Raw genomic sequence first — 14,310 nt, forward strand, 5'->3', positions numbered from 1 at the left:
CTTATAGATAACGATTTGTACCAACAAACTGAGGACTTGAAAAAATACTCTATTAAAATTAGTACGCGCTAGTGAGCCGAAATTTGTATATTTCCGCGTCATTATTACGTTTTGTTCTTATCTTGTTTGATTTGGGGTTTTTGCCCCCCCCCCCCCCCCGATGTTTGAAACCGTTGGCGCCCTCTTTTGATCCAATCAGCGACAGAACAAAAGAAATTGCACAGCTGCTGCATGTAACATTTTGCCTGCTAATGGCATGTGTAAACACAATATACATTGTCATTTTGTCCGCGTCATCATCACGTTTTGTTCTTATCTTCTTTTTTTATATAAATTTTGGCGAGCGAGCCGAAAATATTTGTATTTTAGCTTACAAAACATGGAATTATTGTGTGAACACAATAAACATTGTCATTTTGTCCGCGTCATCATCATGTTTTATTTTTATCTTGTTTGATTTGGTTTTCTGCCCCCACCCCCCATTCTCCCTCCTCCTCCCCGGTCCGGGCGAGTTTTTGCTTTTTTCTTTCTCTCTTTTTTTTCATCTTCTTCGTTGTTGTTTTGTTTTCGTTTTTTCGTTTTTGGCACCCCCAAGGAGTGCCGCCCGTATTAATTGGTTATTTTGGTTTATTGTTGCATTATGCACCCCTCTGCGTCTGAGAATAATAACACCAGAGTGATGACACATGATGATATTATTTTTTGTCCCCGCCGAACGAGTTCGAGCAGGGGACTATGAAACGGGCTCCGTACGTGTGTGTGTCCGTGTGTGTGTCCGTCCGTGTGTCCGTCCGTGTGTCTGTGTGTCCGTGCGTCCGTGTGTGATCAAAATCTTCAATTTGCTACTTCTCTGTCATTTATGAGCCAATTTTGATTCTGTTTGCTTTACATGAAAGCACTATGTGGGAGCTTTGAAACTTCTACACAGAATTTCAGTTGTGACCTTTGACCTTGACCTTTGACCTATATTGTATATTTTGCTACAAAATGCTACTCCTTCGCCATTTCTAACCCGATTTCGATTCTGTTTGCTTTATGTGATGGCACTAGTTAAGGGCTTCAAAACTTCTACACAGAATTTTGACCTTTGACTTCTTTGACCTTTGACCTTGATTTTTTTACCTTTATTGTACATTTTGCTACAAAATGCTACTCCTTCGCCATTTCTAACCCGATTTTGATTCCGTTTGCTTTATGTGATGGCACTAGGTGAGGGCTTCAAAACTTCTACACAGAATTTTGACCCTTGACTTCTTTGACCTTTGACCTTGATTTTTGACCTGTATTGTACATTGGCTACAAAATGCTACTCCTTCACCATTTCTAACCCGATTTCGATTCCGTTTGCTTTATGTGATGGCACTAGGTAAGGGCTTCAAAAGTTCTACACAGAATTTTGACCTTTGACTTCTTTGACCTTTGACCTTGATTTTTGACCTGTATTGTACATTTTGCTACAAAATGCTACTCCTTCGCCATTTCTAACCCGATTTCGATTCCGTTTGCTTTATGTGATGGCACTAGGTGAGGGCTTCAAAACTTTTACACAGAATTTTGACCTTTGACTTCTTTGACCTTTGACCTTGATTTGTGACCTGTATTGTACATTTTGCTACAAAATGCTACTTCCGGCGGGGACATGTATTACGCACCGCGTAATTTCTACTTTTCCTTGTTTTTTAACTAATACTGTATACACTGTTTTTGCTGGGTTTTTATTTTGTAGCGAAAAAAAATGGGGGGGAGGGACTGAGCTTTCGATCCTAGCAGAATCTTCATTAGAGGCAAAATGACAAAACAAGTAGGGAGAGCAATCACATATAGGACTACACACAACAAGCACAGTCAGGGGAAGGCTCCCTAGCCTTCCCCTGACTGTGCTTGTTGTGTGTAGTCCTTTACGTTCCTTTACACAGAACAAAGAAAACAAAAGGGGTGGTTTAGAAGTCAAGAGATAAGGGAGGGGTTAAATCAAGATGGTGAACAGACAAAAGGCAGAGAAAGGCCAATGATAATCCCGAGGATCATAGGGTGCAACCTATGAAGGATAAAGATGAATAGGGAGGCAACATCAAACAAGATAAGGAAAAATAGAAGGATAAAGAATAGGAAAAGAGTGAAATAGCAACAGTCTTGTTAGTCACATTAATATCACAGAAACATGCAAGTTATGGTGAGTCGAGGGGAAGGTGCATTCCAATGTCTTTTGGTAAACATTTCAGTACTTTAGCAATGATTGACAGATGAGGTCATCTGAGGAATATTGGTTTTGAAGGATTTTTGTGGGCGTTCCCAAGTAATCTGAAGAAAAATAGAAGAAAAAAAATCGTTAAAAATATATGGAATGTTTCTAGATATTCGTTGCACCGCAAAAGTGATGTTGAGGGTATCATAAATCAACACAAATCAACATGCATTTGGATTTCAGGACCCCTTTAAGACGATCGTAAGAACACCTCAAGCACTGTAAAGTTGTTTACAGAGAGCTCTTATACAGTGTTCGAAAGAAAGCCTATACGAACAAAGATTTGTACAGTGTACATATAAACAACTCATAGCATTCATAAGATGTTTGTAAGCTGCTCATGAGGAGTACGTACACAATTTGTGCAATTGTTGAGTTTTAGGGAGTATCAAGCCAAATGCGCAAAGTTAAGCTTAGCGAACAGGGTCTCGTTCTGTCCGTAGAGTAGCCTCCTCTGTATCCATGGTCACACCCACTAGCATTGCCTCTAGCTTCTCCTGTCTCTTCTGAACTAAAGCAGCTGCTACAACGGCTCGATCTTCTTCCTCCTCCTCCCCTATTTGCAGATACAGCTGCAGCTGCAGTTGTAGTCTCCTTGATACCAATGTCATATTGGCAGTATCAAGCTTTTAACAGTCATAGAATTTTGGACAGTACACGGCAGTGCTTTTTTTGCAACTGTACAAAATATACAACAATTTGTTACATCTTCTTACGAATGACTTGAGAATGCCCTGAGCTCCATGTACAACTATATTGCAACAACAAAAAAACATAAGTGGGCTGTATGATGTAAAGAGAACTCGAGGCATTCTTGCGAAAAACATAAGAAACTCTAAGGCCATTGTATATTAAAACCAGAAATCATTTTGTTTCTCAAGAAGGTCTTGAAGTTCATGCGAATTAAACGGCATTATTACGAACTTTGTAAGAAGGCTGTAAGAATCTATGCCCTGTCTAGGAATCTCTACAAACTCCTGAATTCATCCTGAACGCATCGCTTGTACGACCTTTGTGACCATAGCTTTACATAGGAACAATGTCTCAAAAAGTAAATAAAAGCACTTTGTTATTTAATTTTCATGCAAGGAGCGGCCTGCTCTTATTTGGCTGAGGCGTATGAAGGCCCAGTGCATGTTGATGACAGTGCGTAGCCAAGGTAGTCTCCATTAAGACGCTAAACAGTACCTGCAAATTATTCTAGATCGAAATGAGGTGACTGTCGGAGGTGGTCTTCAATATCCCGTTACTCATTTCAAAACCAATATGGAAAAACAAATATTAAACCAATGACGAATATGGAAAAACAAATATTGAACCAATGTCCGATTTTCCATTTCCTATTTTTTGAAATGTGTAGGAAGAGGATTCAGTTTTTGACATGTCATTTTGAACCACTTAAAACAGGATTTCAGACAAAATCCGTAATTCTATTTTCTATTTTCAGTTCAAAATTAGATATTCTCATTGTGTTCATTTGTATACTCCCACCCACACATAGTGTGTATGGGGGTATAGACAAATCACTCTGAGGTCAAGTGGCCTGGCACTTGGGCGGTCGGTGGGTAGGTGCAAAATCTTGTGGCTTGAACTACTCTCTAATTTTTGGCATGTGTGACCGCTATCATAGGTAGATGTGCAAGACACCTGTTGCAACAATCTGTGATGGAGTTGGCGTCAAAGATTGTTGCCCCGTCAAAGATTGTCGTCTGGCGACAATCTTTGATGAGGGCTGGCGGCAAAGATTGTTGCCCGCCCTCGAAGCACATTTTGCTGGGTAATATCGTTCTTGACATAGTCATTGAAATATTAACACATAACCTACATGGCTTCATCCATACAAACATGCCATGTAAAAAGTCATGGTGAGGTTTCAAGGAAGTGTGTATGTGCGCGCGCACATGATAATTTAGTGTCCATTTGTGCGCGCGTGTGTGTGTGTGCGTGTGTGTGCGTGTGTGTGTGTGTGTGTGCGTGTGTGTATGTGTTAGTGTATATGATGGAAGATGTCAAAACTTTCTCGTGAAGAAATTGTTAGTCGGGTTGATTTGTAATCGAGTTATCTATGTTGAAGTGAGATTATTTGTAGTATAAATTGACATACGGATTTGTTTGTGTTTTGAATTGCATTTGTAACGTTTTTGTTCATGTTACACCCAGAATGGGTTGATTTATGAATGATTTGAATGAAATCAATTACTATCAATGAAAAAAAAAAGTGTTGAGGTGGTTTATTTGCATTATGAGGATTTCTTGAGTGTTTGTTTGTGTTTGTTTACAATATGTATGTATTGGCGGTGTGCATAATTATGACAAAGAATAGTGATATGGAAGTTGTAGTTAAGACTGATGAAAGAATATGACTACAGTGAAAAAATGAACAAAGACAGATAACATTTAGGGAGGGTACCTCCCTCGTATGCCTTTCCTCTCGGTCTCTCTCTCCTAGCCCGCCTCACCGCTGAAATTGACACACCCATACTATTTTGAAATCAACGCTTCTGTGAACTCTATAAGTACGTGCTCATACACGTTGAAGGCATTTTCATTGCCACAGTAGTACCTGCTGCTCAAAAAAGTTCGTTTGCACAAACATCAAAACACAAACACAAACAGACACACATATGCATACAGGCACACGTATACACACAGACAAACAAACCACTACCACTATACAACCACCACACATGCACAGTTTCTACATTATTGTATCATTATACTCCAAACACACACACACACACACACACACACACACGCGCGCGCGCGCACAGCTATACGCAAACGCATACACAAGTCACTTTTGTACACACCTACAAATCATACACTGCACATACCATTCAGCCCCCAACACACACACACACACACACAGCCACACATACGCATAACTTACCAGTCATACCCATCCCACCAAAGCATAACACCGGAGCAACCACCCCGAGCCGGGGGCGACAATCTTTGACGGGGCGACAATCTTTGTCGCAACAATTTTTTTGCCATCATAGATTGTCGCCATCGAGGTCAAAAATTGGGAACTGCACAAGCGTCACAGATTATCGCCAGACGACAATCTTTGACGGGCGACAATCTTTGACGCCAACTCCGTCAAAGATTGTCGCCCCGAGCCGGGGGCGACAATCCTTGTTCGCAACAACACCTTTTTTTGTCTGTATGGAGTAATATGTTACCATGGTAACAACAAATTTTGATAACAATCATGCAAAATCTCGAGGCTTGAACTACTCTCGAAGATCACTTTTTGGACAATTGGTTTAAAATTTGGCATATATATGTGACTGCAATCGTAGGTAGATGTGCAAGACACCTTTTTCGTCAGTATCCGTAATGCATTGCCATGGCAACGGCAAATTTTTTTTTAAATTACATGTTGTGGATTGAACTACTCAGTTTTAGGGCAATTTGGCCGAAATTTGATACATGCAGTCAATGTACACTGTATAGTTGTGCAAGACACCTTTTTCCCCGAGTGTTAAGAAATCATAAAAACAATATGGATTGACCCTACTCCCTTAGTTTGTGAGTATTTGACTTGAATTTTGGCACATGTGACTGCCACAGTATGTAGATGTGCATAACACAATTTTTGTTGATGTTGAACAATGCGTTGCCATGGTAACAGCATTTTTTCAATTAAAAGCTTACCAGATGATTGTGGATTCAGCTAACTCTGTCAGTCTTTGAGCATTTGGCTTGAAATTTGGCACATGTGATTGCCACAGTATGTAGATGTGCAAACTTTTTCTTTCCTCATTGTTGAACAATGTGTTGCCACAGTAACAGCATATTTTGAATGAAAATCATATAGAAATACTGTGGAGTCAGCTAACTCCCTCAGTCTTTGAACATTTGTGACTGCTTTAGCATGTAGATGTGCAAACTTCAGCTTTTGTCATTCTTGAACATTGTGTTTCCACATACAAACTTTGATTGAAAATCAAACAAACATTGTGGATTCAGCTAACTCCCTCAGTTTTTTATTATTTGGCTTGAAATGGGGCACATGTGACTACTATAGTATGCAAATGTGCAAATTTTGTCTTTCATTATTGTCGAAGCATGTGTTGTCATGGTAACAGCGTATTTTCAATGAATATCATACAAAAATACTGTGGATTCAGCTTAACTCTTTCAGTCTTTTTAGCATTAAGCTTGAAATTTTGCACATGTTACCTCTATGGTATGCAGATGTTCAAATTTTATCTTTGGTCTTTGTCAAACAATGTGTTGCCATGGTAACAGCATATTTTAGATGAAAATCATAAGAAAATATTGTGCTTTCAGTTAACTCCCTCAACTTTTAAGCATTTGGATTGAAATTTGGCACGTGTGACCGCTAGGAAATGGGGTTGTGCAAAATTCATCTTTTGTTAATGTCGAACATTGTGTTGCCATGGTAACATTTTAAATGAAAATCATAGAAATTACCAGTTTATTTATCTAACTCACTCAGATTTTTAGCACTTGAGATATTACACATGTGACTAATTTTTAAATGAGCAAAACACGTCTTTATTCATGTTGAACAATGCATTGCCATGGTAACAACATTTTTTTTTTTCAATGAAAAGCATACAAAATTATTGCTGCTTGAACTCCCTCAGTTTTAGGTGGGGGTTTTAATGACATTGAGTGATAGTTCTAGTTCGAGTTAGAATAGTCAACAGGGAACTGGATTTCGAAGCGTTATTTTTTTTATTTTCCCTCACCAGTTTTCAACCAGCCACAGAATGGTACTTTGATATCGTGATTACAATATGTTGTATGTCGTTAAACATCAATGTACTACATTAAGTTGGGGGAGCACATGTACACTGAAGTTCCATTTTTACATGCTCTGAAAGAGCAGTCATCAAGATTTGAATGCCATAGTACTTTACAATACCTCATTCACTTTAAAAAAAAAAAAACCCAAAAAGAAAACAAAATCCAACATAATGTGCACACTTGTCTACCACTTATCAGACATTGAGAATGCTTGAGGGTCATTATACCTTTATTATTATTATCATTTTGTTTTATTTATATAGGGTGGCCCCGTCAGTAATCAAATACTGTTTTCCAGGGGGCCCTGTAAACACATACATGCAAAGTAACAATCACAACAAATAACATTAAGATAACTCACTAGGTCATACGTCAAACAGAACAGAACTATTCATGAGAATGAGAAAATGAAAAATAAGACTAAATGTAACAGTTTACAACCTTTTGCTGCAGAATAAACTGGACTACTCAAAAATAAACATGTCACCACCATCTAACAGTACAATCAATTCATGGAAATTAAGAGATGACAGTGTGTCATATTGAGAGAAGTGTACATGCTAATGTTTCGGCAAAAGAAATTATTTTCGACATCAATTGAAAAAGATTGCCTTGAAGTATCATTTTCATTGTTGCATTGCAGGATCCAAGAAATAAGCAGTTTCATATATGCGATGATGAGCTCTTCAGAGTATTTGGTAAGTGCAAAAATATGATACATTGCCTTACATTTAGTCACAAACAATTTCAAAATTTGTTTCCAAGCATGGAAATAAAAAAAATATATATATATTTTGAAGTATGTAGATTTTTATTTAGATATGTCTAACGATTATACTCCATGAGTTTCTGTAAGCCATCAAGAAACTATCTGGGGTCATGTGACTGACAGTTCTCTAACCTAAAAGTCATCTCTTGCTTTGTACACACACACACACACACACACATACACGCACACACACACAAATAATGGTAATAATAATCAAAAAGAGGACTTTTGAGTGAGGAATTAACAGTTTCTCTTGTGGAGGTTGTTTAATAGCATAACATTTGTTGAGACTTGTCAGTAGATTTATGATCAACGTGAGCCTCTTTGAGAATACATAACATTCATGTAGGGGAATGTTAAGCAGAAGTCTTTGTAACCTTCTCATGAAAACAACTACACATGTGTGAAGAGATGCCTGGTGCCTGTCACATAACCTCACTTCCAAATGTCCAAATTGTCATTAGTTAAGTTGTACCTTTAAATGATTAAATTTAGCTCCCCCTAGATTAATCATGTGTGACGTGTTGAGAAAGGAACACATGGAGAGTAATTATTGAGCAAAATTATTTGTCATCCTTTTAATTCAGATCGGATTATGATATCCAGAATGACATGCCCCCACCCTTGTAAGAGCAGGCCTCTAGCAGATCTTTGCTATGCAAAATCCCAGTACATGTATACCTGTAGCCACCTGTAGCTGAGTTGAAGTTAATGCAGTTGTGTTAAAGCTATCATTTTCCATTTCTACTTCAATTCTTGTTGTTCTTGGAAAAGTGAATCTGACTTGTCTTTTTCCCCTTCTATGCTGGTAGGGCGCAGGCGGATCCGAACATTCAGCATGATGAAGTATTTAAAAGGCCATATCAAGGACCCCCGCAATTTGACCACAGCTGTATAGTAGAGAAAGAAACTTCCAGTGTTTGGCGCCTTTGTTTTCATAGTGTATATATGTCAGTGTTGAGTTCATTGGTTATTTTGCATTCCAAAGCTGTACAATGACAGGATTAGTAAGACCATCTATGCGGAAGAATTACTAATGTTTTAGGTATCAACCTCTTAAAAAAGGAATGTTCTGCAAAGGATATTATGTCATGGAGTAATTGGATAAGAAGCCCAGAAGTTTGGGCAGTGATTCCTCTCTGCATTTAATAGTCAAATTTGATTGCCCCAGTGCATGGTAGACTTCCCTTCTGAAGAAAACAATAGAAAAACAGAAAGCATTAGAGAAATGTGCACCTGAAAGAGAGGTTTCAATACTGCCCTGAAATGAAAGTTTAGAGATTTGAGCAAATATGCTTACAGTTGTGACCATTTGAATGGCAGAAAGTTTTCATGGCCATCAGTGAGCACACAAAAAAGAATATGAAGTCTTAGGAGTGGATGGCTTGCACAATTCTTATACAGCGTACTAATGCAATTTTCAAAGACTTGCTGAATGTGGTTTTTGTTTGTTTTTGTGTTAGTTTTGTTTTGTTTGTTTTTTGCTTTTGATTTTGATATCACTTTGATAACAAGTCTCGAAAGTACATGTAAACATTCCTGTCAATATCTCCTACAATTGTAAAGTGCCCCAGGTTCTTTGTTATGTGCCTTGAACTACATAGATCTTGTGGCATTTTTTTCTGGATTTTGTCTTGCTTGTTAATGTTATCCAATCTCCATGAATGCCACGTTACTGTATATCCAAATTTGTGAAATGTGTCAATCTGACATACACTTGCTCAAGTATGTGCATGCTTAGAAGATGATATATTCATTTTTTTAAATTCAATTTCTGCATTCCATCACTTGACAGGAAATGTTAAGCAAAAGAAACATAAGGACCTTGAATTTCCAGAGATGGCCTAATGTTTAATGGACAATCACACAGGAACTTGATTATCAGTATCACTTGAAACTGTATGTGTAGATTCTCACTGAATGACATGGTACACTGTGAGTACTTGCTACTGTACACAGCATTTACATTTAATGCGTATTTCTTTAATGTTTTGCCCTGTAAATTTCTGCCATCATAGTGATTATATTTTGTTTACTTAAACAATGTATATCATTTTTTTTAAAACATCTTATCACTTTGACAAGAAATGATTAATGACAATAAGGAAAGTTTGATCAATTAGCAATGGCATAGTATATAGTGTTAATGTGAGATGACAATAATTTTGACCAGTCCTTGAGTATGATGCCATGCTTACTGAAAATGAACTTCCAGTACAAGCTTATTGCAAGCTAAAGTACAGGAAACTTAACAAGATGATATACCCAAATGCACCCATTTAATGCCATCAAAACCTTGTGGCAACAGACAGCAGTGCTATTGTACAGTATGCTCAATGTTGAAGATACATAAAATCCAAATACACCTTTACAATGACTTGATAGTGAGATGCGTGTCATGTTTAGGATAACTATACATGACAGATGGTGATGGATTGTCATACAATTTGCACTATATTCTCAGAATTTAATTTTGTAGTTATGAGTGCAAATGTTTCATCAAGACAATGTATTACTATAGTATACCGTCTATGTACAGAGTTCCTGAATACAGGGGAATGTAATTTTATTATTGGATCAAATGATTATGATCAGAAGTCCTCTCTTATGCTATGTTTACACATGTTCCCGGCAGCTACGGCAGCCCTGTTTGCCCAAAACGTGATGCACTGTGGATTGACAAGATATTCTTCTATTTTTCCCCTCTGTATTGTAGTCTTGTTCGTTCCAGTCCTCGCTTCGATGAACATGTAGCTATCAGATGTCATTCTTATGGTATGTGGTTAGGCTAGACTACATGATATTTCCTGTCGCATCCCAGTATGGACTGCCTCCAAGATTTGTTGCAGCTTAGGTGCTGCCATGTTTTGTTGCATTTACCCCATTTTATTACGGCTTACAAGGTTTCTCATTAGCACCAGGATTACCGTGGAAAATTTTTTGACAGTTTAAAATCTAACGCGGCATCCACGGCAATCACAGCCTGTCACGTTTGCCCATCCCATCCCCCTGTGTTGTCTCAAGTCCATCCTGTTTGTCCATGGTGGCCTGAAACATGACTGCCATGGCTGCCAGGAACATAATGTAAACACAGCATTAATTGTCGGTATCGCCAATGCGCAGAAAACTTCTATGCATGCTAAAATGCCCTGTCGCAGATGCACTGTGGGATTCCTCGTTGTCATTGTCGCTTCTGGTTGTCTTGCGTGTGTCTGAGTTCCCACGCAATTCAATACAATTTTCGTTTGCTTTACTTTCGTTGCTGCTTTTTTCTTCACTTACAACTGTAGGATTTAACTAAAAAATAGTTTAAAATTTCAAAATTTTACTGATTTGCAGTCACTAGAGTCATGGTTCACTACTGCAAGGCTTCAGAGTGCTGGTCACATGATGGAAAGCAACGAAATCTTTAACAAAAAATACCCTTGGATAAAGATGGAACATGACCTGAGTGCATATGCAGCCAAACCCAGGGCAAGTTTGTCTCCTGGGCTATCCCATAATATATCTAAAACACTGATCTGTGCATGCCACCTAGGTATTGGTGATACTGAGAATTACAGATGAGAATATGTGGGTACTGATATTTTTCATGTGTTAAAGGGGAAAAATACCCTGAAAATCATTTTGAGTGAATAGCAGGAAAGTAAGAGGAACAGAATATTGAAAGTTTGATCAAATTCTGATGAAAACTGAAAAAGTTATGATTTTTTGAAGTTCTGATCAATCAAACATAATTTGGCAAATCTGTGATGTCACCTTCATTCTTACACCTCAGTTGCTATGTACTATAAAAGAAGACATTTTCATTTTCCTATCAAGTAAATATCCACTCATACATGCATTGTCATGCCATCATTGTAAATATTTTTCTTTACTACCTTTGCATGAAAAATGTATGTTCAGTCATCATTAATGAACAAAAGAGAGATTTCATGGAATTTCATGTAGAGGACAAATGAAAGGTCAGCTCAGATATTACGTCATATTTTAAGTAACTTTCTTAGCTTTGATCATAGTTTGCTTAAAGGACAAGTTCACCTTCATAAACATAAGGATTGAAAGAATGTAGCAATATTAGTAGAACACATCATTGAAAGTTTGAGGAAAATCAGACAATCCGTTCAAAAGTTATGAATTTTTGAAGTTTTTGTGCAGTACCCGCTGGATGAGAAGACTACTGCAGTGTATGAATAACTTAGATGTCACATGCGTACAACAATATAAGGAAAATATAAAGAGAATTTCACAAAATTCCATCTTTTGAAAAAAGTACACATTCCCCTGACTCGTTACCGACAAATGTTATGGGTAATATTATTCCCCCTGCCTTTAGAAAGAGGCAAGTCAAGTGCACTTTTATTATGCCAAAAAAGTGAAAATATGTTGAATTTTCTTTTACATTTTCTTTATACTGTTGTACGCATATGACTCACAAGCTGTAGTAGTCTCCTCATCCAGCGGTTCCAACACAAACATTTAAAAATTCATAACTTTTGCATCGATTGTGCAATTTTCCTCGAACTTTCACTGATGTGTTCTACTAATATTGTTGCATTTTCTCAATCCTTATGTTTATGAAGGTGAACTTGTCCTTTAAAGTGCACTGTCCTGTACCTCTCATTTTAACTTTTCCTGCTTCAACTCGCACAAATAATTTTTCAGGTGAGACTTTCCCTTTACCTGTGGCATTACATGATTTTTTCAGTCCCCTCCCCTAAAGAGATGAAAACTTTAGTTTTCATGTTACAGTGCAGCTTTGTAACTCAGTGAAACGTAATGGAAAACTCACAGGTCATGTCAAAGGTCAAAGCAAAGCTGCAGGTCACCTACCTATTAGGGTTACGAGCATTTAATAAACATGTACTTAGCATGTGTTAAGGCTTGTAGTGGTGTACATGTATATGTGCTTGTGTACATGAACATGTATATGTTCATTCATGTCTCATTTATGCTTGTGTAAATGGTTTCCTCTAGCAATGCACATTGAAGACATGGGTGACTTTGGTTTCATTTAATGATGTTGCATGGATTATTACGTGTAATAGAGCTGAGTTCAGTAACAATTAATCCATGTCAAAATTTTTCTGTCTACCTTCTTGGTATGTCTCTTGCAATCTTGTGCATTGGCAATTTTGAAGGAAGTATGCTTTTCCATGTACACAAGTTAAAGCAACTGTACAGTACTGGTTGAGGTGGGGATTCAGGTTTATAACATTCCTAAGTGAGATAATGAGAAACCTCCTTATGAAATATGAAAGAGCATGTAATTTTAAGAAGGATTCATTGTTTATTTGAGGAAAATTGGTTTTCAAATGGCTGAGATATCCAAAAAAGTGATAATAATAAATGGCCACAGGCCACACCTTTTATTAGGATCTCTTTGTTTCACCTTGTTTTTGGATATCTCAGCCATTTCAAAACTGATTTTCATCAAATAAACTTTTGATACCCTTTAGAATTGCATGCTCTTTGACATCTCATAGAGTGGTTTCTGAATATCTCGCAAAACATTAAAAGCTAAATCCTCACCTCAACCAGAACTGTACAGTCCCTTTAAATTGTTTTTACCATCAGAGACCTGAGTGCATGCTCCATGTTTTCCTAAACCACAGTGTATAGTAGTAATATGACACCCCTATACTGATGGTGTATTCATGACTTACCTTCACTGTTTTATTGACACAGTAGTTACAGAGGATGTGGATACCATGAGGATCCATTCATTACACTTTAAAAGGGAGGACCTGACTATATTCTATGTCACAACAGGATTCCTGTGTATTCTGCACCAAGTCTCACTCTTGATTTGCTTAATGTATGTCAGTCAGGGTATCGGCCTACTTTCTCAAACTGTCCTTTCTTTTAATGAGAGAAAAACAAAATTTTCCATTTCTTGTTCCAGCCAGATGTAGACTTCATTTCTGGTGTAGATTATACACTACTTCAGTGAAAATTGGGACTGGGAAAGTAGCCTCAATTGCAAGCTTCAGCTGTAACATTTTCTGTTCAGAGCCCCTGCAGTGCTTCGCCAATTAGGGCTTGTACCTTCCAAGAAATTTGATAATCTGATGCCAGTGAGTGTAAATGCAGTTGAGGCTTATGCTTTCTAGTGAATACTAGTACATTGTATTTCATTGTATAGCCTGTAGCTTGTAGTTTTTAGAAGTGGGGATATATCTATTGAATGTCATTAATCATGCTGTTTTGAAGGAAGGTGTTTGTTTGTTGTGGGGTTTTTTTTGGAGGGGGGGGGAGGGGATGGGAGGTTTTGCTCTTTTTTTCTTTTTACTAGTGGAGAATATTGCCATCTGTCTCATTGATCTGTGGGTGTCCCTTAGAATGTGTGAAAGGAAGTAAAGCAAACTGATGCTTAGCTCAGTAGTTCCACATTGTGAAAAGTTTTTGTAAGACTGAATGATATGGTATATGTACCGTAAAACGGGGTGAATAGGGACAAATTTAAAGTTCTAATGATTGTATTTTTTTTCATGCAGCCCAGAGACTCAATCTT

The 14,310-nt window shown here is 37.6% G+C and overlaps 1 protein-coding gene across 1 annotated transcript in view; it reads left to right on the top strand.

The window, feature by feature from the left end:
• Window positions 1–11,837, top strand: part of LOC139719991 (uncharacterized) — a 48,563-nt gene extending 36,726 nt beyond the window's left edge. The window contains exons 9-10 of the mRNA XM_071631370.1: window positions 7,671–7,725; window positions 8,609–11,837. Coding sequence (XP_071487471.1) covers window positions 7,671–7,725; window positions 8,609–8,694 — 141 coding nt within the window. The 3' untranslated portion in view covers window positions 8,695–11,837. The remainder of the gene's footprint in view (window positions 1–7,670; window positions 7,726–8,608) is intronic.
• The last annotated feature ends 2,473 nt before the right edge of the window (window positions 11,838–14,310 follow it).

Source organism: Diadema antillarum, unplaced genomic scaffold, assembly GCF_040938485.1.
Source record: "Diadema antillarum isolate AM-2024a unplaced genomic scaffold, OU_Dant_1.0 scf00000010, whole genome shotgun sequence".
Lineage (NCBI taxonomy): Eukaryota > Metazoa > Echinodermata > Echinoidea > Diadematoida > Diadematidae > Diadema > Diadema antillarum.